General features: G+C 44.1%; 2 protein-coding genes, 2 non-coding genes and 1 pseudogene across 4 annotated transcripts; 2 read left to right on the top strand and 3 right to left on the bottom strand.

The window, feature by feature from the left end:
* The first annotated feature begins 317 nt into the window (after window positions 1-317).
* On the top strand, window positions 318-399 carry TRNAS-CGA (transfer RNA serine (anticodon CGA)). Its single transcript has one exon. It is a non-coding gene; the product is annotated as a tRNA-Ser (tRNA).
* A 3,171-nt stretch (window positions 400-3,570) lies between these two features.
* LOC123082719 (uncharacterized) lies at window positions 3,571-5,345 on the bottom strand. The gene is made up of 2 exons (XM_044504986.1): window positions 4,071-5,345; window positions 3,571-3,827 (listed from the first exon to the last, which is right to left on the bottom strand). The coding sequence occupies exons 1-2, from the start codon at window positions 5,223-5,225 to the stop codon at window positions 3,759-3,761; spliced, it is 1,224 nt and encodes a 407-aa protein (XP_044360921.1). The 5' UTR covers window positions 5,226-5,345; the 3' UTR covers window positions 3,571-3,758.
* A 2,129-nt stretch (window positions 5,346-7,474) lies between these two features.
* Window positions 7,475-7,556, top strand: TRNAS-CGA (transfer RNA serine (anticodon CGA)). The gene has a single exon. It is a non-coding gene; the product is annotated as a tRNA-Ser (tRNA).
* A 5,061-nt stretch (window positions 7,557-12,617) lies between these two features.
* Window positions 12,618-16,242, bottom strand: LOC123087710 (phospholipase D delta-like; annotated as a pseudogene).
* A 541-nt stretch (window positions 16,243-16,783) lies between these two features.
* LOC123087711 (uncharacterized) lies at window positions 16,784-20,056 on the bottom strand. The gene is made up of 3 exons (XM_044509805.1): window positions 19,710-20,056; window positions 17,894-18,036; window positions 16,784-17,130 (listed from the first exon to the last, which is right to left on the bottom strand). The coding sequence occupies exons 1-3, from the start codon at window positions 19,924-19,926 to the stop codon at window positions 17,116-17,118; spliced, it is 375 nt and encodes a 124-aa protein (XP_044365740.1). The 5' UTR covers window positions 19,927-20,056; the 3' UTR covers window positions 16,784-17,115.
* Window positions 20,057-20,489: the final 433 nt, after the last annotated feature.

Here is a 20,489-nt window from a genome sequence, read left to right as displayed (position 1 = left end):
GTTGCAATAATAAGGACGAGAGTAAGCCGTTGGATGGACTGGGTCCAACAGCTATCGAGGGGGTGGATATTTTCAAGTTATCCGCCGGCGGACTTGTAGCACTGCCCGTGTAAGAATGTCGACACAACATTCAGCGCAAGAGTCTCAAATTGTTTTTACCCCTCAAATTCAGGTAGCGAGGAATCTGTGTACCGGGAAAAAAGTTCTTATTAGTTTGGTCTATTATTTAGCCGCTCAACTGGAGCGTTGGGATTGGGCAAACCAGTGTAGATAAAAGAAATGATAAAGATGAAACTAGTTTTATCTTTAAACAGTTAGTCGATATGTCCGAGTGGTTAAGGAGACAGACTCGAAATCTGTTGGGCTTTGCCTGCGCAGGTTCGAATCCTGCTGTCGACGCGATTCTTTTTTCTTCTCTCCGGCGACCATTTTTTCACTCTACCTCACTACACATTTGCAGCTTCTACCCTTCTTTATTTCTTGATAAATTTGATTTCTGTTAGGGTTAAAAGAGAGCTTATATTAATTGGGAATCATCCGGTTGCTATCACTTTCACATAGGGGTATCAAATGAGAGTCCAGATGGCAACGGGGATGAAACCCATCGGGTTTTGCCTTCCTAAACCCATCCCCACGAAAAAATCGCAAACCCGTCCCCGTTCCCATCACCGTGCGCAAACGGGTGCAAACCCATGAAACGTGTCGGGTTGTATAATGTGTCCAACAACAGCCCAACAACAGCCACACACACACACACAGAGAGAGAGAGAGAGAGAGAGAGAGGGAGAGAGGGAGAGAGGGAGAGAGAGGGCACACTCGCTGGGAGGACCTCCGTGAATCCTGGAGTGCGTAACCAGCTCATGTGCTACTCGCAACATTGGCTACTCGGTTGCTCTCTCTATGCTCCAATCGTACGCTTAGCTTTCAAAGTTTGGTATGTTGACTTGAGGGGCATTGATAGCATTAACAACTGCAGAGCAATCAGACTCAGTGATCAGTGGTCCAAGCCGTAACAGGGAGATGAGCCCCAAGACAGTCCCAGCAATTCTGCTGCTGAATCTGGCCTGTGTAGGAGAACAGATGTTCTTCCAGCAAGGACCAATCCTTTCTCGTGGTTGTACGCAGAGCCACTCCAAAAACATGAATAACTTATCACCACTCCAAAAAGATGCCCGTAAACGATTTCTTCCTCAAATACTACTCCCTCCGTTCCGAATTACTTGTCGCAGGTATGGATGTATCTAAATGTATTTTAGTTCTAGATACATCCATTTCTGTGACGAGTAATTTGGAACGGAGGGAGTACTATGTAACAAAAAGAGCTCTACTGATACAAACAGATTTAATAGGATTATGTTACTACAAGTCTACAAGAACATGAATTTGCATTCATAATCTTGCCAACAAGTATCACTAATCTTCAATAAGAAAAACTGACAGCTAAAAGCGACCATAAGAGTACTGCAGTAACAGTAATTTTCTCAAAGGAAGTGCTAATTTACTGCAGTAACAGCAACTGACATACAGTAGTGGTTCAGTTCACAAAGTTAATTAAGATTTAAATCAAGCCATCATCATCTGCTGAGCGGCAGAAAATCCTAGCTCAGGACAATCCCTTATACTCTGCTGATCATCTGAAACTACTCTGGGGGGAGGATTTTAGAGATTGGACCAAAGCTGGGAGAGCAAAACCTACAGTTTTAAAATGGTACTGCATGCAAATACATATAGGACCACGCTTACAGATGACACAAGAAAAGTACAAACTTACTCACAAAAGGAAGAGTTCCCGAAAGAAATCGTGCATATAAATTTTGCGAAAAAACACAAATTAGCACTTTTTATCACAAAAATTTGCACATTAATGCTAACAACAGCCTATGTACATGAGCGACTCTTCTTAGAAAATGTTGAAAGTTAAAAAAAACACAGTTCTCAGATTTTTCTAAACTGTCCAAACCAGATTGGGTTCAGCAAACCATGCCGAGCACTCTGCCCTACAGCATACTCAACCATTTTCGAGGTGTGTGATATAAAATTTGAGAATTGCATTAGCAGCTCTATGCCATAATGGACATTTATATCTTACTGAAGCCTCAGTTATACCAGCACAGCAAACAATTACCTAGCAATGGGCACTAATAAGATCCAAATACGAGACGGGTGAATGCATACAAAAAACAACTCAAAAGGCAATTCGTTTTTCCATGAAGAATGAACAAGATTAACTAGCTATCAGACATCTGAAACACAACCATATCTTCTATATATTATAGGTAAAAAAACATAAAGAAATGTGTGGTCATGATTTTGAGTAAAAGATCTTATCTAAGAAGGAAAATCGGTGAATATCAAAAGAGTTGCAATGATCACCGTTGCATTGCACTCTGACCAAACATATGAACATCTTCATCTCACTACATAGGCATTGCAGTCTACTATTATGTGCACTGTAGGCCAAAAATATGCAACAAAATAGAACTACTCAAGACCTTCATGCAGTTTTGTGGAGCTACTGAAGCAAGATAGGGCTAAAAGATCGTCGGGCAGCAATATGGGCCCCATATCTGTAGTTCCCTAAACATAAAGCTCAAGATTCAATTTTTACATCTTATACTCATTGCTTTGGTAAGAAAAAGAACACTGACTAAATTAGTCAACGCATATCAGTGGGGCCAACATCCATCATCATCTATTGGGTTAGAGAAAACACTCTCTAGACATGCCATCATTATCAGCTAATCATAGGTAGAGCAAACTGTTGAGTCTTCAGAATGGTAAGACTAAATTGATGCATTTCCAATTGATGCCCCCTTTCACAAAAATGCTTACCTGACGTGCCCTCCCATATATGGTTAATTAAGATCTATAATCAAGCCGTGCACAAGCCATCATCATCTCTTGATCGACAGAAAATCCTAGCTCAGGACAAGGTTTCACACTGCTGATCATCCGAAACTCAGATACATATAGGATCACCCTTACGGAAGCACAATTTTTTTTACCAAACTTACTGACAAAATCAGGAATATACATTTTGTGAAAACACAAATTAGCACATTTTATCACAAAAATTTGCCTGTAAATGCTATACTATCCTATGTACATGAGTGGTTCATTTTAGAAAATTTTGAAACTTGAAAACACAGTTCTCAGATTTTCTAAACTGTCCAAGCGAGCTTGGGTTCAGCCATTCCATGTCGAGCACCATGCCCCCCTTCAGCATACCCCAACCATTGTTGATGCATGTATGCCATAATGGACATGATATCTTACCGAAGCCCAGATATACTATTATGTGCACTATGGACCCAAATTATGCAACAAATAACGAACTACTCAAGATCTTCATGCAGTTTTTGTGGAGCTGCTGAAGGAAAATAAAAACTTAAAAGATCTCAAGGTAGCAATACAGCCCCATATATGTAGTTCCTTGAACATACAGCTCAAGATTCAGTTTACATCTTATGCTCGTCAGTAACACTGCTTTGCTAAGAAGTTAACACTTCACTAAATTAATTAAGGCATATCAGTGAGACAGCATGCATAAACCATCATCTCAACTCACCAAAGTTCAAACATATCTCTTTGAAAGGTAAATTTAGAGTGTTGGGAGAGCAAACTGTAGAGTTCTCAAAATGGTAAGACAAAGCTGCTGTCTGCAGATGCATTTCAAGCAAATAAAACAACAGAGCACATGGTTCCTACTGCATCTGCAATAATGGGAGGTTCATTACAAGATTATCCTTTCTGCAAGTTTATTCATCACAACACCCTTGTCGCCTCCAAGCTTGCCATCTTTCTTGTTGATGAGAGTGGCCGCCTTTCTGCAAAAATAGATTTGGCAGTGTGATTCCAAAAAGGGTAAACATGGTACTATATAAATTGCCAGTTAAGTAATCATGATTAGTTGTAATTACCAAGGACTCAAAAGTTTGATTGGGAACAGTTGAACTGTAACTTTATATCTGATTAGAGATTCTTTGTTTTGTTTGCTCCACTAACCTATATAGAGTATTGCTTACAGTTATTTCCCAATCACAAAAAAGGATATCTAGATACAACTATACCTTTTGGATTGTATAGAAACTCATGTATGGAATCAGAGCATGTAATTTCTTTCTCTTCCATAGCTTCTTCCATCGCTGCGACTCAACATTAATCTCATAGATGCCCAGCTCCGTGGACACAAAGAGGACATCACGGCCCTCCACGGATCCAACCAGTCTAAGGCTTCCCTCGGGATTTTGGATGGGGAAAAGGTTTCCGAGATTGATAATTGTACGTTGACTCCATGAAGCAACTCCATCGGAACCCATCAGTCTTGACCACAGATAGAGTGTTGATCCACTGACATGCGCAAACCCCAAACTGCCATCCTCCATGGCCATGAGGATAGAGGCAGTGGGAATGTGAGAACCCTCAATCGGTGCATCAATCAGTGACAAGCTATGAGAGCTCAAGTCATACTTAAGAATTCCTACACTATCATCATCAACAACCTCAAGCATGAAGTGAAGTGCTGCTCCTTCGATGAGGACAGGGGGCGTTGGCTCGAAGAATGTTTCGGCCGGAAGAAGAAGAGCAGGGCATGGCTCGCCCCACTGATCAAATAGAGGGCACGGCTTGCTCCAGTCACCGGTCTCTGGCAAGGACACACAAGCGTACGCAACGCAATCCTCATCGTCATCTCCTTTCGAGCCCACGCAAACAAAGACCACCTGGAAGGGACCCTCGTGACAAGCGCGGTGGTCGCAGCCGCCCACGGCGCAGAGCACGGCAGTCCCGTGGCTGTCGACCACCAGGTCGGGCGCTTCCAGCTCCCTCCGGCGGCCCGTCATGGGGTCCCAGACGACGAGCGCCATGGGTATCTGATTCACATCATCCCCAAGAAGGACGCGGCCATGGCGGCAGTCCAGCGGAGAGTAGTCGCGTTCGTGGTCCGGAATGCGCGCGCCGAATTTCGTGGTGGAGGTGAGGTGTGGGACGGGGCCTTGATCCTCCCAGTTCTCCAGCCAGGTATGGAGGAAGCCCAGCATGGGGGGAGCTCCATGGTGGTCGTGGTAGCGGCCGCGGAAGCGAGGGCCGCAGAGGAGGCCGAGCCAGAGCTTGCTTGCGAGGGACGCGCGCACGAGGTGTTCGGGCTCGTCCGGCGGGAGCCGGAGGAAGATCTCCTCGAGGATCTCATCCGGCAGCGATGGTGCCGCCGGCGGCGGCGGCGGCATGGTGGGCGGCGGAGGCGATGGTTTCGAGAGGGGATCGATGTGGAGTGTGGTCTGTGCGATGGGTCATTATTTTTTTACACCTAAATAAAAAAAAGGAAACTCTTCTTTTCATCCCATCGATCTTTCGGCGTCCATCGCCTTTATGGCTGTTAGATATTTTCTTAATCACATGGCTTGGAAGTATCTTTTTTCACCACCCAGCCGATCTTTTTGCAGGCATCCATCACCTTTATGGCTGTCGGATATTTTTTTAATCACATGGCTCGAAAGTACCTTTTTTTCACCACCCGGCCGATCTTTCTGCGCGCATCCATTGTCTTTATGGTTGTCGAATATTTTTTTAATCACATGGCTCGGAAGTATATCTTTTTTTCACGGTTAGCTTTGCAAACTGGACCATTGTTACAATTTTCACCCCGCAACAACTAGCTTGTTGCAAGATCTGGATTCCCACAACCTCCAGACATGCGCGCCACTAGACATGTCGGCGCCGGCATGGATGAGCATGCTCTCCTTCATCGGCCCTCCCCTCTCTCCTCTTCATTCCTCTTCTCCGTCGACGGGCCCGACCGCTCGGTCGTTGGTCGCCTTTCCACGGCCGCTCGATGACTTCGTCCAAGCCGCCTCTTGCCGGATCTACGCCGCTCCGGCGAGATCGATACCGCATTACCTTGGCAGCCTTCATTCCTCGGTCTTCCCCGACACGCCTGCGTCAGACGTTGCTGCTGGACGACGTGGAGTGGGATCCGCAATTGATTTTTGTCGTCTGCAACAAGACTCTTGTTGCAACAGGTTAAGAGGAAAAGACAATTTTAAAAAATTCTGCAGCATGGCCTTTGTTGCGAATAATTTTTGCAACTAGACCTCTGTTGCAGAAAATACTGCAGCAACATATTTTTTGCAAAGATTTTGAATCATGTGGTAGATCACACGGCCATCGGCACGCCTTCAATTTTCTTCAGTGCTTGTACTTTTTATTATTTTTAGTGTTAGTTGTACTGGCACGATTGATGATGAATAGATTGAATATTATTTCTAGTATTCGTTGTACTGCAATGATTGATGATGAATAGATTAGAAGTTTTTCTAAGAAAAACCGAGGTTGCCATGGTTACCGTGAAATTTTCAAACAAAAATTGAATTCAAATATCTAGAAAAGTCAAATTGTAGTCATCATAATGTGGTCTATGGATCTAGATGTATTTTTTTATTATGTCTAGTGTTCGTTGTACTGCTATGATTGATGATGAATAGGTTAGAAGTTTTTTCCGAAAAAAAAACCCCGAGGTTACCATGGTTACCGTGAAATTTTCAGACAAAAATTGAATTCAAATATCTAGAAAAGTCAAATTGTTAACAAACTAATTATGTTCACAAAACACTTCAACAGTATAGCAGAGAACACACAAACAAGAGTTGCAAAGGCACGGCGACACCAAGCCATTGTTGTCAACTGCAATGAAGTCCAGATCTACTTTTGTGGCCATGCTGAAGAACGTTGAGGTTCGTTTTGTTGTTGCTAATCCGCCATCGCAGGCTTTCACGAGGTGTTACTCCATGGAGCGAGAGATGGTATCTTCATCCGAATTTCCTCGCTAGAAGGTAAATTTTGTTGTGAAGATGACTTCCCCTTGCGCCCTGTTTTGTTCATCTAGATTGTTGCAGTACCTTGATTTTAGCTTGAGGGTATACCAAGTTCAGTCCCTGTAACTAGTAAGCAGCGGATAGTAGAAGAGTGTGTCCATAAATTCAGTGTAAGAATGTCTAGAGAAGATTCAGAGCAAGAGATGGTATCTTCATCGGAGTTTCCTCGTTAGATGCGGATTCTGCTACGAAGAGGACTTCCCCGTGCGCCCCGTTTAGTTTATTTAGACTGTTGCAGCACCTTCATTTTAGTTTGACTGTTTGAGGGTATCACAAATTCACAATTCAATCCCTGGAACTGGTAGTGACTAGTGGAAGAATGTGTGCACAAAATTCAGTGTAGGAATGTGTACACGAATATTCAGTGTAAGAATGTCCACACCAGATTCAGTGTAAGAGTCTTATTGCCTTTTTTTTACCCCTAAAAAAAATTGGTAGTAGCCAGGAATTAAATGTGTGTACAGAAAAATAATTTCCTGTTGATTTGCTCTATTGTTTAGCTGCCGAACTGCACCATCTGTCTGGATTTGGGCATACTGGTTTCTGCCCAGTGTGGATGTAAGTCATGTAATAAATAAAACTAGTTTCCAAAATAGGCATCAAAAGTCGATATGTCCGAGTGGTTAAGGAGACAGACTCGAAATCTGTTGGGCTTTGCCTGCGCAGGTTCGAATCCTGCTGTTGGCGCTTTTTTTTTTCTCCGTCGACAATTTTCTTTTGTTGCATTTGTGCCATTATTATTGTTCTGTACTCTGCTGCACGCATGGTTATGATATTTTCAATCTTTTTTGTCAATCATGCCCAAGGAACATATTTTTTGCAGTGACAACAGGCATATCTCTAACTCCTCTAACGGCCCCTTTTTGCCGAAAAATATTAGCAATAGTGATGGTCTAATAAAACATAGAACCGAAGTAGTGTAGTGTTAAAAACGTTCTTATATTATGGGACGGAGGGAGTATGTTTTTTTCATACAAACTGTTTCCTACATCTTATGCACCAAACAGTATTTGGCCTAAGATATAAGCGTTAGTATATTATATAAGCAAGAATACATCATGTCTCATTTGGGGCTGATGACCATTTCTTCCTTATCCTTCTCATGGAGTTTCACAGGCAGCGCACCATGAGTCACATTCCTCGCCTCCTTTCAGAATTTTCATCAAAAATTATTTGGGGCGAGAATATGCCATCTCTAATTCGCCTCATGACCATTTCTTGTTCATCCTTCTTGGGAAATTTTGAAGGCGGCGCACCATGAGCAGCGCATAAGTTACATTCCTCGTCTCCTTTTAGAACTATCTTACACAAGTTGGGAGATCGCTGGAGCACCGATCTTATGAGTGTAAATTGTTGTTCTAGTGACCTAAAGCCAACGAATACTAGCTCTTTCAAAATCCAATTCTTGGTGTGGTCGAAGTCCATCTCCCACTGAGGAGTCCTTCTTTCAAAGTTGTTCCGTCGTCTGCAATCCTCACTCACTTCATCCATATCGCATACATGTTCCCATATTTGGATGAAAAATGGATACACATGTAGTTGGATAATGTTTAACAGCTTTCACCTAAATTTGTCAAGAATAGAAGCCTCTATATGTGGAGAACCAAACAAAAGGCAACATAATTTACAACTACGTTACCTCAATATGTAATATCTCAATAGATGGTGCCGCTGCAAGAAAGGCCATCGTCCATAAAATGTCAAATTCAACAAAAATACCACGCACAAACAACTTCCTTAGCTTGTTGAAAGCTGTGCATAGTTGCTTCATTTCAGGTTGCATCCAAAGCTGGTCAATCAAGAGTGGATAATTTCCAAGCACAAAAATGAAGGTATCAAACATATTTAAGCTATGCTTAATCAATATCATGAATAAACACATCTAGCTATGAACTTTGATAGCTGTGATAACTAATGAATGCAAACAAAAATATGACCACTTCGCAAAAATAAACTACAACTTACATTTTCTCCTTCGAAATCCAGTGTGAGAGTATGTACGCCTGTGGTTCCATGTATAAGCTCACTTAATTTAAATTGATCTTTAGAGCATATTGCACCATATGCGAGTTCTAATTCTCCAAGAGACGGGGCAAAACCAAAGGCCAATGGCATATCTATATCTATACCTACTATTAAAGCAAGGTGATATTCTTAGTTTCGTCCCGCTTAGATGATTTTGTATTTAAGATATATAAACAAGATGGTACTATTTATAAGAAAATCCACGCAACCCATTAAAAATCGTTTCATAGGTCAGCTGGGCCAGAAGTCTCAACATGGCTGGGCTTCCCGGGGGTGCTAATTTTGCGCCTGGGCCCGTGAAATTGCTTCAGCGAAGCATTGGTTCCAGCCCACTTATGGGCCATGAGGCAGGCAAGCCTTCTGAGGAATTGGTTCCTGCAGCTAAATGAGGAATTGAACTCACAATCTCATCTACAGCTGAAACTGCAGGCACCAACTGGGCTAAGCACCTGCATGTGATTACAATAGAGAGCTTTCCGTAAAAGTATCCTGAACAGCGAACGCACAACTTTTCACAGTTTCTTTTTCATCATAAGTTTCCACAGTTTAATAGTCCCACCTGGGCTATTTACAACAATTTCTACCAATTTAAATACGGTCTCGAGTTACCTGGCAATAAGCGAGCTCAGGAATCAACGAACAAAAAGTGAAAACAGAGAAGGCCTCGAGGTGCATGAGCATGACATTAAACCGGGAATTATGGGCGTATAACTTGTGGCCATGCATGGGTATTAAATTTAATTGGAATAATCTGTGGGAGTTAATAAAGAGGCTATTATAGTAGTGCAGTCAGGGATGATTAGATTTAGCTTTAGGCCCACCATGTTGCCCCTAGTATATAGAATAATAACAATCAAACAACACCATGGGGTGGCGGGTCAATGGATGCATGGAGGGGCATTGTTGGAAAAGTCCCAAAAAGTCTCAAAAAAGACCCTTCTTGAGAGTCTTCTTCATTTAGTCCCAAATGCCTAGTTTAGTCCCTAAAAAGTCCCTCCCGTTTGATAAAAAAGTCTCTAAAATGGACTTTTTCTAGTCCCTACAAAAAAAAGGCCCTGGAAACAAACACCCCCTTAGCCGTATAGGGGGTGCTGCTTCCCACCCACCTCACGCTTCCAAAATAGAAACCGCTAATTACGTGGGTTCACTCACCAAGTAACTACCGGATTTTCATCTGTTGGAAACACATTTTACTTATGCTGCAATTGAAATTTGCTTCAATCTAAACTTATAAGTCTGCTTCCTGTTGACACATAATTTGTTTCTTTGCTCCAGTCGAAAAAATTGATTCCATTACAAAGACAAGTCTATGATTTGTTAACTTGACAAATACACCCATAAATTAGGCTAGATGCATATCATGTGTAGATGTAAAGTAATTAAATGGTAGAAGCCTGCATGTGGTGTAGCTGTATGAAGGTCCCAGATGAGGACGTGCCCTAACTTGTGGGATTAAACATTTGCTGTAATTTTAATTGGGTGTCCTCATGTTGGCTTTTTTTAATAGAAGAAAACTCCATGAGCACCATGCGCTAGACCCGAGGTTCGAACAAGGGTGGGCTGGCTGCATACTCAAGCGGCCAGACAACGGAGATGTGTCTTCCTTAGGTCTCAAAGCGAAAGTGCCATTTCTTTAGGCGTACAAACTATTTTCAAACAATGCAATGTTTTTGGTGTAGTAAATATCTTCCGGGTTCATAAATCTTATATGCATGGATTAAATTGTTTCTGCAATTGCACCTACTGTAATATTAACCCCTCTTCGTGTGCCCATGTCCAAACCCCTCCTTCATATGGTCTCGTTCAGCTACGACGGCAGTGCCCGTAAAATTAGCAAGCGGACTTGCTACCTATGAAGAGTTTGGCTTGCCACCGGGTGAGTTGTCAACGTAGTGGTGGAGGAACATCACATTGTCGTCCTCCGGCAAGAGCTATCATGTCCCATGAGTCGCTTCTCGAAGAACCATGTTGATGAATCCTTTTTGACATTAGAGACTCTTCTCCTACGTTCCAGTTCGTCATCCAAGCAATTTGGATTCATTACAGCTAGCATTTACGTACTCCATAACGAAGAATGAGTGGTTCAACATAGTTCTAATTTTCTAAACATAGTTCAAATCCACCCGTTGCAACGCACGGGCATATGTGCTAGTAGTTAAAAAACCAAGTATCTAAATTGCACTTCTCCAATTTCGGAAGGCATGCTACCTCAAGTTTCACAAAGCCACACTCGGTGAGCTCTAGAACACATAGTTTTGAGTTTGGTGCATCAATCTTAAAGGGAGATGTATCACCAATATCACACTGAGTGAGGCTTAGGTGCTTCAGTTGCTTGCAGCAATCAAACATGATATGGTGCATGTCCAATTTGTCAAAGGCTACATTTTGTAGAGAGAGCTTTGTGAGGCAGCAGAGCACACTAGGGTAGGCAGTGAAAAGAACATATATTTCCTGTGCTCGCTGCAACATATACTCTTTACTGCATTCCGAATTATATGTCTCATCAAGAATGGCGAGATCTAAGTCTTTCAATAGACCGATGTCGATTGCGTCGCCTACGAGTAGGCCGACTTCGCACAAGAAAGTGTTGATAAAGTAGAGCTTAAGGTGCAAACATGAGATTGGAAATTCTCTATGTCGTTTAACCAAGAAACCTCTGGTCGCCTTTGTTAGAGACGCCATAGCTTCCTCCATATCCTTGGCCTTGATAGGTTCTAGGTCTGGTTCCCTCGATCGTACTATGTCGGAAGAGATCCTCTACTCTGCGGTGGTGCGGCGGATGGAATCCGGAGTGGATTGTGGAACAAGAAAGGCCTGGGTCTGGTGGAAGGAAGGCGGAGGACTCCCGACCGGAGAGATACCGCTGTTTGAAGTACGTGAACGATGGATAGATACGATCTTCACATCCGGGCCCTATGCTGGAGATGGGCGCGCACGGGTGTAAAAAGCCCAGGCCTTGTTAATTCCGGCCCAGGCTCGGGTGAGGAAGCCCAGCTGGGTCCATCGTAGCTCCAATTGGGCTGCACAGGGCAGAAAATTAAGCCCTAAAGGCCCGCCATTTCCACTAAAAACCCGTAAACGCCATCTTTTTTGTTGGAAGGGGGACGCCATTTCCTGCAGAGTGCAATGTGCAGCCATAGGTAAGAATATCACGAGAGGAGCACATGCTAGCTTCAGGGTAATATCACGGGAAAAAATAGGACGCTACAGCATCGCTAATAGCACACAATAGCGTGCTGAGAATGCTCATTATATGAATTATTGTACAATATCTTGCTAATAGCAGATTTTAGGACCGACGCTGTTTTGGTATAGCACAGAATTTTGTCGCTAGATGATACTGTAACATGTGGCCGCATCAAACATGAAACAACGGCCAAATTCAATCAACAACACGGGGCGAAGTTCCCCATAGGGCAAGTAGGGCGGCTATTGCATGTGTTCTCCATGAACAACAGCGGATTGCAGGGTAGGCCATGCTGGATTTTGGCCAACTGCAAAGGATTGCACCAATATGTGATGCTTTATGCAACAACAACAGTTGTATTTTGAACAAATTCGACCACAAAAACTGGTGGTTTGTGTAAATTTCTCTAACATGCACACACGGCATCTCAGCATATGCATGAAAAATACCCACCATGACATAAAAGATACATGGGACCATCTCAATAATTAATAGATCCAATAAATTATGTACTCAAAATATTTCTTTTAGTTCTCGTGTTACTCATCCAAATATTTATTTATCCAAATACTCATGTTTCAAACAATTAAATCTCATTAAAACATATTGCAACCAATCCCCTAGTAACGCAAGTACGCGGCGGGCATCATGTAGTAGTAACAAAAATAAGCAAACCACAAAATTTCACCCCAAAAAATAGCCATCTACTCCCTCCGTTTCGAATTACTTGTCGCAGATATGGATGTATCTAGATGTATTCCAGTTTTAGATACATCCATTTCTGCGACAAGTAATTTGGAACGGAGGGAGTACTATGTTATTACAGTTTTTCTTTTCTTTTTTTCTTTTGAGTGAGTGCTGTCTCGTTAGTGTTGTTTGGATCCTGACAATCGGTTAGCTTAATTACGTGGTGAGAGCATCGGGCAGCGATGACTGCCCGCCGAGGACCTTGCCGCCGACGTCCGGGAAGCACTCGTGGCCCGGCAGCGGCCCAACGCCGCCGTCCCTGTCCACCTTCACGGGGTACCGCATCAGGTGCCCCCTCGTCGTCTCGTCCGGCGACACGTACGCCCGCCAGTTCTCCTCCGCCGCCGCGTTCACCCGCCGCACGCACTCCTCCGACTCCGGCCGCCGGAACCACTCCTCCGCCCTGCCGCCCAGGTGCTCCGCCCACAGCGACATCCTGTACCCGTACACCTGTCCGCGAGGAGGAGCGCCGTGGTCTCCGGCCGAGGTGTGGTGCGGCTGGTACGCGCCCATGGCGATCTCCGTGTCCCTGGACCCTTCCATGGACCTCTGGTTGATGTTGGCCGACCCGATCACCACGTACTCGTCGTCCACCACCATCCCTTTGGAGTGCACGTAGATCATGAACCTCCGGTGCTTCTGCGCCATGCCCTGTGAGTTTGCACCAACAACCATGTCCTCAATTGTCACCCAATTCCAATACAACATTCACCATGCATGTGATTAATGGAATCAGAGAGGAGGGTGGATGGATGATGTGCAGTACCAGAGCAGAGTTGTCGTTGCATAAGCTCTCCTCCGGAGAGGCGGCGAGCTCACGCCTCCCGAGGCAGTAGAAGTTCAGATAGTCTTGAGGATGGGAGTCGAGGAGACCCTGGCTCTCGAGAGCGTCCGCTATGATCTTGTACATCATAGACATGGTTTGCCCCTTCAAAAAATCATCATTATCATCATCATTCGTATATAAGGAAATGATTCTATACTCCTTGTATTATGTACTCTCACACCTTATATAGGACCACTGAGACGAATCGGTTACATCTCTTTATTATTTTTAATGTACTTTAATAGGAGTAGTAATTACTCCCTTTGTTTCATAATTCTTGTAGTGGTTAAACAGAGTCATGCCTACCATATTAGAATCTGATGGTGTGCTAGTGTCTCATTTTAATGAATTGACTTCAATATAATAAAATATTGTGAGTAGATTAATACATAATTCTTATTTTCAAATGTTGAAAATTCTCCATCCAAAAAACTAGATGAAACTTCGACTATAAATCTTGGTGTTTTCAAACATTTGCCACATGGTATGCAATGAGATGTTCTCTTTTTTCTTCTGAGGAATCGCAGGGATATGTTCTCTTGCTTTCGGTCCATGATTTTGTCGGTTTTGTGAGTTAATCGTCACAAGAATACCTACAGATGATGCTCGAAAAAAAAAAAGGATACCTATAGGCTTTGGTTGGGAGCAAACCTGCCAAAAGAGGATTTGCTGCACTGCTGCTGTGGTTGGGATGCCTTCAGGCCACATTGGGATAACAATGTAGACCGCAAATCGCTGCTTCGCTTTGATCTTGCTCGCAATCTTCAAGGCCAGCTCGACGGGTATTAAATTGTCTGCACCTAAACATTACAATCGTAAGAAGATTAATAACACAGACAGTGAAGCATTAAGTTCAAAACTGAAGGGGGAAATGAGTAATTTAGCATCGTTGCGATCAAATCAAGAACGGGTTGTGATTTTAATTTATTTGTGTACCTGTATTTTGGTGTGAATGCCAGCAGAATGAAGACCCAATGAAGTACTGGTTCTCGATGTATATGAAGTGTTGTGCAGACCTGATGGCTTTCACGTATGCACTGTGTATGCTCCTGTCAATTTTTAGATTCTTGGCACAAACTAGATTCTGAAGAAGAAATGGGAAAACATACGAGGTTATCGAAAAAGGTGTGTAAATGGACACATTTTTCATGGTATATCATTGTGCATGGAAAGGATTCGTTTTTTAACCTGACCTGTGACTGTGCCTCTTGGACAAGTTTAGGAAACCCCTTGACAGATCCTGAGTCAATTGACCTGAAAACCTAGAACACCAAAGTAAGTAAGAAAAGATACCATCTCTGACATTTCTATAAGTTTGTTTGTGTATTTGGATAATAAAAGTTATAGTCATATATACCTGTACATGCCAGTTTTCCGTGTCCTGTTCGTGACAAACACGCGCATCCGCCTCATCGGTAGAAGGTGAAACAATCCAGGGCATCCGTTTAATCTTGATCAATGTGTCGTAATGCCAAATGACAACCTTTTTAAGGTTGACCCTCCATTTCGTGGCTTTCCGCCATCGTTGTTGGAAGTTTGTCAGTATGTCATAGGCGGCAGGACCCTCGATTTTGCAGTGCAAATCATGCCATGGCTGCCTTGGTCCATAAGAATGAACCTGCAAATCATAAGAAAAAAATAGATGCTCCGAGGTTTTAAGAGAGAATATCAGTTCACACTGTCGAAACAAATTCACCGTTGTTTTTTGGATAAGGACCAGAAGTAAGAAATATGAACCAGGGGAAGAGGAAGTTACAGGGAAGGTAGGATTATGAAAATCCTGATGAAAAACAGTGTCAAGGTCTTTGAAAAGCCTATGCTCAGGCGTATCATATCTGCCATCACACAGGTCCAGACCGCCGAGAAATGCGGTGATCTTGCGGCCTGCGAATCGACAATCACGCATTTCTGATGGTGCGTAAACAGAGTCCCCACAACCTGGAGAGAAAATCACAGGCAAGTCAATTACTTGTATATGAATCATTGTGAATCCAGTAGCAAATCAATTTGATTTTAGCAGCACATTAGATAGAGATCCTCACTCACGTGCTGCTTGAAGATGCTGAGCTTGTTGCTGCCGTAGCGAGGAACCAACACGCAGTGGACGCCCGAGTGCCTGAAGAACTTTCTGGTCTGCTCGTCGTGGGTGTGCATCACGCCGTCCTGCATCCAGCCTAGATTTTGTTTCCGTCAGACCATTCTTCACTTTCAATCTACTCATGGAAGCACATTTCTCCATGGATGCGCGGTGTCCAAGAAACAGAGAAAATAATGGCTTGCTGAACTGAATGATGAAGAGGTTGGTGCAGTCGCCGGTGGGTGGGGTGCGGATGCGGCTGCTTGGAAGGTGGCCGATCGATGCTGCCATGGGTGGCTCGTCGGGGCGGCGAATGAAGCGTCGACATCGCCTGCCATGTTGATCTGGCTGTAGTGTACGCACTTTGCTTTCATCAGAGTGTACTAAATAAAACACGGAGCACATGTACATTGTCGCGTGCTTTCGTCCTCCCACCATCCGTTTCATCTTTCATGTGGGAATTAACCCAACCTGACATTAGAATTCACTGCAAGAAATCCGTATCAAGTGTACCCCAACCTCTATTGCTCTCGTGTAAAGACTTTTTTTACACGATAGGAAAAAGTGACAATGAATTCCCCTTTTTGCTTGCAAAACCCTGTGTGTATCCTTTGAGCACACGCCTGTTAAGTAGCGATCAAATCAAGGAAATCCAGCAAACGACCCCAATACCGTGCCAGCCTAAATCATCATCTTCACCAACTTGAATTTGGTTCTCTCACGAAAATCACGCCAGGTTGAAAGAACCGTCCACATCGCCAGCCATGTAGATCGTGCGCCTGCGCCTCTGTACTGCCGTACCACTTTCCTTTCACCAGACTGTATATTAAAGCACAAAGCACACGTATAACATCGCATGTTTTCGTTTCGTTGTCATAGGAATTCGCTGCCAAAAAGTCCTAGGAAATTATGCGCGGACAAGCAACACCAGTGTCCAGCCTGCCGACCTATCCATGGGAAATTTGGAAGACATTGTCCACCTTTTCTAAAAAGGCAGGCGTGCAAGCAAAAGGCCAACCCAAATCGACCTACTCAAATCAAACAGGCGTTGGTACAATCAAACCACCAAGATGGCAACTAGTATAACGTACAGTAACAGCGCCAGAGCATTACACAACAAGTTCACATGACCAAAAATTTATTGCCAGACATAAAACCTCAGGACAGACCGAACTTACGGAGCCATAGGGTCATATCATCAGACCTCAGTCAGTAATGGTTTCCGCGTAATGTGTGAAGAAAATTCACGAGAGGGGGCACATGCTAACTTTCAGGACATACTATGACGAGTGGCGATATCATCAGACACGAAACAGCTAGGTTCAATCAGCAAGCACTCCAAAACTCCGCCAAGATTGGGCTACTCATCCCGCCCGACAGTGTTTTAATTGTCTCCCCCCTGGTGAAAAAAAGGAGAGACCAACATCAATATAGGCATGTACTGTTTCATTTCACAAGGAACAGATCAATCCACTACAGCAATATCCAAACATCATGAGAACCATTAACAGCTATATTGAAAAGCAGTGGTGCCACATAAGGATAGCAATAACCTTTCTTACCCATGTGCAGATGAAAATAAACTAACCCATAAACAAGAGAACATAGGAGCATCTCAACGAGTTTTTGATAAGTTTATTGATAGAAAAGAAATGCAAGCACCGACTCAGCAAAAGCTAATAGACCAGACAAGCATGGAAGTTGATACATTACTCTCAACCAGACTGCACTTGGAGCTTATGTTTAAATCAGTGCTGGCATGAAAATATGTTTGCAATTGCCAACAGTTGGAAGGTTAGGAAAACTGTCCATAAATAAGTGACGTCCACTTAATATACACTAACTAATTGATTTATATTAGAATATACATCCTTCCTACAATGTTTTCAACATATGAACCTGCTATGTGCCTTAAGTTTAGTAGCAAAGTGTTGAAGCCATAAACAAGAAGATGTATGTACTTGGCAGACTATCCACTATGTTTCAAAAACATATTGATCTGGTAACCCTAGCATAAACTATCATAATGATGATATATTTACAACGAGAAAAAAAATGAACAGCATATTTGGCAATTTGGTATCAACCATATAGACATACTGACCATAAATTTTAACCAACAAACTAACAGTACGATATGGACAAAGTGAGAAAGCAGTTACTTCAGAATGAGCAGGAACAGTCGAAGCTTTGGCCGACCACTTTGGAGGAGAACCATTGAATATGTATGAGCATTCAGTGAACGCAGCCCCTATCCCCACGCCAGCTCCAAGGGCAACTGATGCCCAGCGGGTTGTTGGGCTACCTGTATAAGTCAAACATGCATTAGACCATAGATTTAGTGACGGTTACTTCACGAAGTGTAAATTTGAGTTCTTCTCAAAGTACTCCCTCCATTCCACAATGTAGTGCTTCCTCTATCCACGTGCTTCAACTTTGACCGTAAATTTAACTACCAAGACCGATTGCGGCGGGAGCAAAAATTATATCAGTGAATTCGTATTCGAAAGAAGTTTTCAATTATATTATTTTTTTCTCCCGCCGCAGTTGGTCTCGTTGGTTAAAGTTATGGTCAAAGTTGGACCTCGGGAAACGCGGGCGCACTATATTTTGGAATAGAGGGAGTATTTCTTTCGGCATGTGCCAACTCTGAATAATTTACAAGTAAATAAGATTATCAAATTTGAGAACATTCAAGAAAAATGCATGAATACTTGCTAGGCGAACTCATAATTATGGATTATCAGGTGGAAAACAGACAATTCACATAGCCAAAGAACTTTTTCAATAGTTCCCTAGCCAGCATCAGATACACAGTAACAAGTTGCATTGTTATAGAACTTTTGAAATCAAACTCATTCTGGATACAAATAAAAGGACTCCAAGTTATTCAGCAGAATAGGATACAGGGAAACAGTTTGAGATTAGCTGATAACAAGCATCACATAGACATCAATGGGCAAGCCCCTAAAGCTCAAGAATGAAACTGACTTAGGACTCTGCATACTGCAGCCTATATGGTGTAAGCAGTTTGCGTCACTGCTAGAACAGAACTAAGGTAGCGAGTTTGATGATGATTTAAACAAAACCAACATTTCACAAATTCACACTAGCAAAGATCAATAAAAACCATACCACAGCCCTATCAATTCCTGCTTAACACTTGGAATGAACAGCATCAAGACCAAACTCAGGAATCAGTAGGTCCGGCAGCTCACCATCGATCATATAAAAAACATCTTACATTTTAGTCTAAAAATGAGCATCGTGCAGATCTATGGCCTAAGTGGTATAATTGCCTAGGACAGAATATGATTGGGCACTAACAGGAAACACGCTGTAATTTTGAAGGGCCATTCAGTATTCAAGTCTTCCACAGACCAGAATCCCAGTTAGACCATTATTTCTCTAAATTACCAGCCACAGGGAAATGATAATAGCTCCACAAGGAAAGCATCGCTCACAGCAACTAAAATCACAAACAGCTTCCCTGGCTACCAATCAAAACCATCACATAGCCTAGCCAGCAATTCAAGGACGTCTTGCTCTTCCTACACTGATTGACGAATCGATTGAAATCAGACTCTGCCCTCTACACTACAGAATACAAACATACAGCAAACGAAACATAAGCACATCTTCGCTTATGCTCATCGGAATCTCACAGCCTTTGACGCAAATCTGACTAGAGAAATTCAACTCTGGTCAAATTTGGCGCTCCAATCGCAGAGAAATCAATCAATCTATAGCGCCCTAAAGCAGGTGATGCGCATTAGTCCCGTCCCCAAATGTTTCCGGCCGGAGGAGCGCGCCCTACCTAGGTAGCTAGGGAATCCCGCATCAGATTAGGCCAATCGAGATGGAGCACGAGCATTATTTTCGCGCAACCCTAGATCAACAGATAAACACGGGCAATCGTGGCACGCGGCGAACAGATCTCGCGATGCAGCGAGGGGAAGGGAGAGGTGGGGAGCTTACGGAAGAGGATGAGGCCGCCGAAGGCGCCGGCGAGGGAGGAGTAGGCGACGCGGCGGATGGAGAGGTCGAGGCAGGCGTCCCACTTGGCGTCGAGGTCGTACCGCGGCGGGATCCCGGACCTGGTGGGCGGGGACGGCTTGGTTGCCGGCGCCGGGGCCGGGGCGGGAGCGGCGGGTGGCGCGGGCGCCGCGGCGGCGTTCTCGGGCGACTCCGCCATGGGAGGAGGGACGAGGGAGGAGAGGATGGGACGAGGGTTTCTCGCGACACGGGGGAGGTGGAGGAGGAGAGGGGAGGCCGGGTGGGGTGGAGACGCGACGCGAATGGGGGAGAGAAAGGCGGAGGAGGGGAGGGTTGTGTTTGCCTTGCCCTGCCTCGCTGGTGCGGTGCGGTCTGGCCTCGATTCGATTTGGATGCGGTGCGGCGGAGGGAAGGGCCTGGTTGGTTCCGGGCTTCCGGCCGGTCGTTTTTTGTGCTTGGACGATTTTCTAGCTTAGAGCATCTCCAACACGCGCCTACTATCAGCCTCGCGCCTAAAAAATCGCAAGTTTAGTGCGCGCGGAGCTAGAAGTAACACTTCAGCGGACGCTGTATAATAAAGCACGCCGTAAAAAGTGTTCAGCGCGCACAAAGAAACTGGACCCGAAGCCGTATATTTGGGGCGTGAGCTCCAGCGCGCCGAACATCCCATGCATGCGCGCGCCCACCCGCCAGCCTCCTCGCGTGCGCACGCCAGCTCGCCAGCCGGCCACGGCCACGACGGCGGCGTGGGCCGGAGGAGCG

This window comes from Triticum aestivum, chromosome 4A (genome assembly GCF_018294505.1).
Source record: "Triticum aestivum cultivar Chinese Spring chromosome 4A, IWGSC CS RefSeq v2.1, whole genome shotgun sequence".
In the NCBI taxonomy this organism is placed as follows: domain Eukaryota; kingdom Viridiplantae; phylum Streptophyta; class Magnoliopsida; order Poales; family Poaceae; genus Triticum; species Triticum aestivum.
Note: the sequence above shows the minus strand (reverse complement) of the source record. Positions and strands in the feature narration are given on the sequence as shown.

Excerpts from the sequence above, each read along its gene's own strand:
- LOC123082719 (XM_044504986.1), bottom strand. The coding sequence starts at position 5,225 with ATGCCGCCGCCGCCGCCGGCGGCACCATCGCTGCCGGATGAGATCCTC. Across the intron at positions 3,828-4,070 it reads GTTTCTATACAATCCAAAAG|AAAGGCGGCCACTCTCATCA; the intron begins GTATAGTTGTAT and ends CTATTTTTGCAG.
- LOC123087711 (XM_044509805.1), bottom strand. The coding sequence starts at position 19,926 with ATGGCGGAGTCGCCCGAGAACGCCGCCGCGGCGCCCGCGCCACCCGCC. Across the intron at positions 18,037-19,709 it reads CGGCGGCCTCATCCTCTTCC|GTAGCCCAACAACCCGCTGG; the intron begins GTAAGCTCCCCA and ends TGACTTATACAG.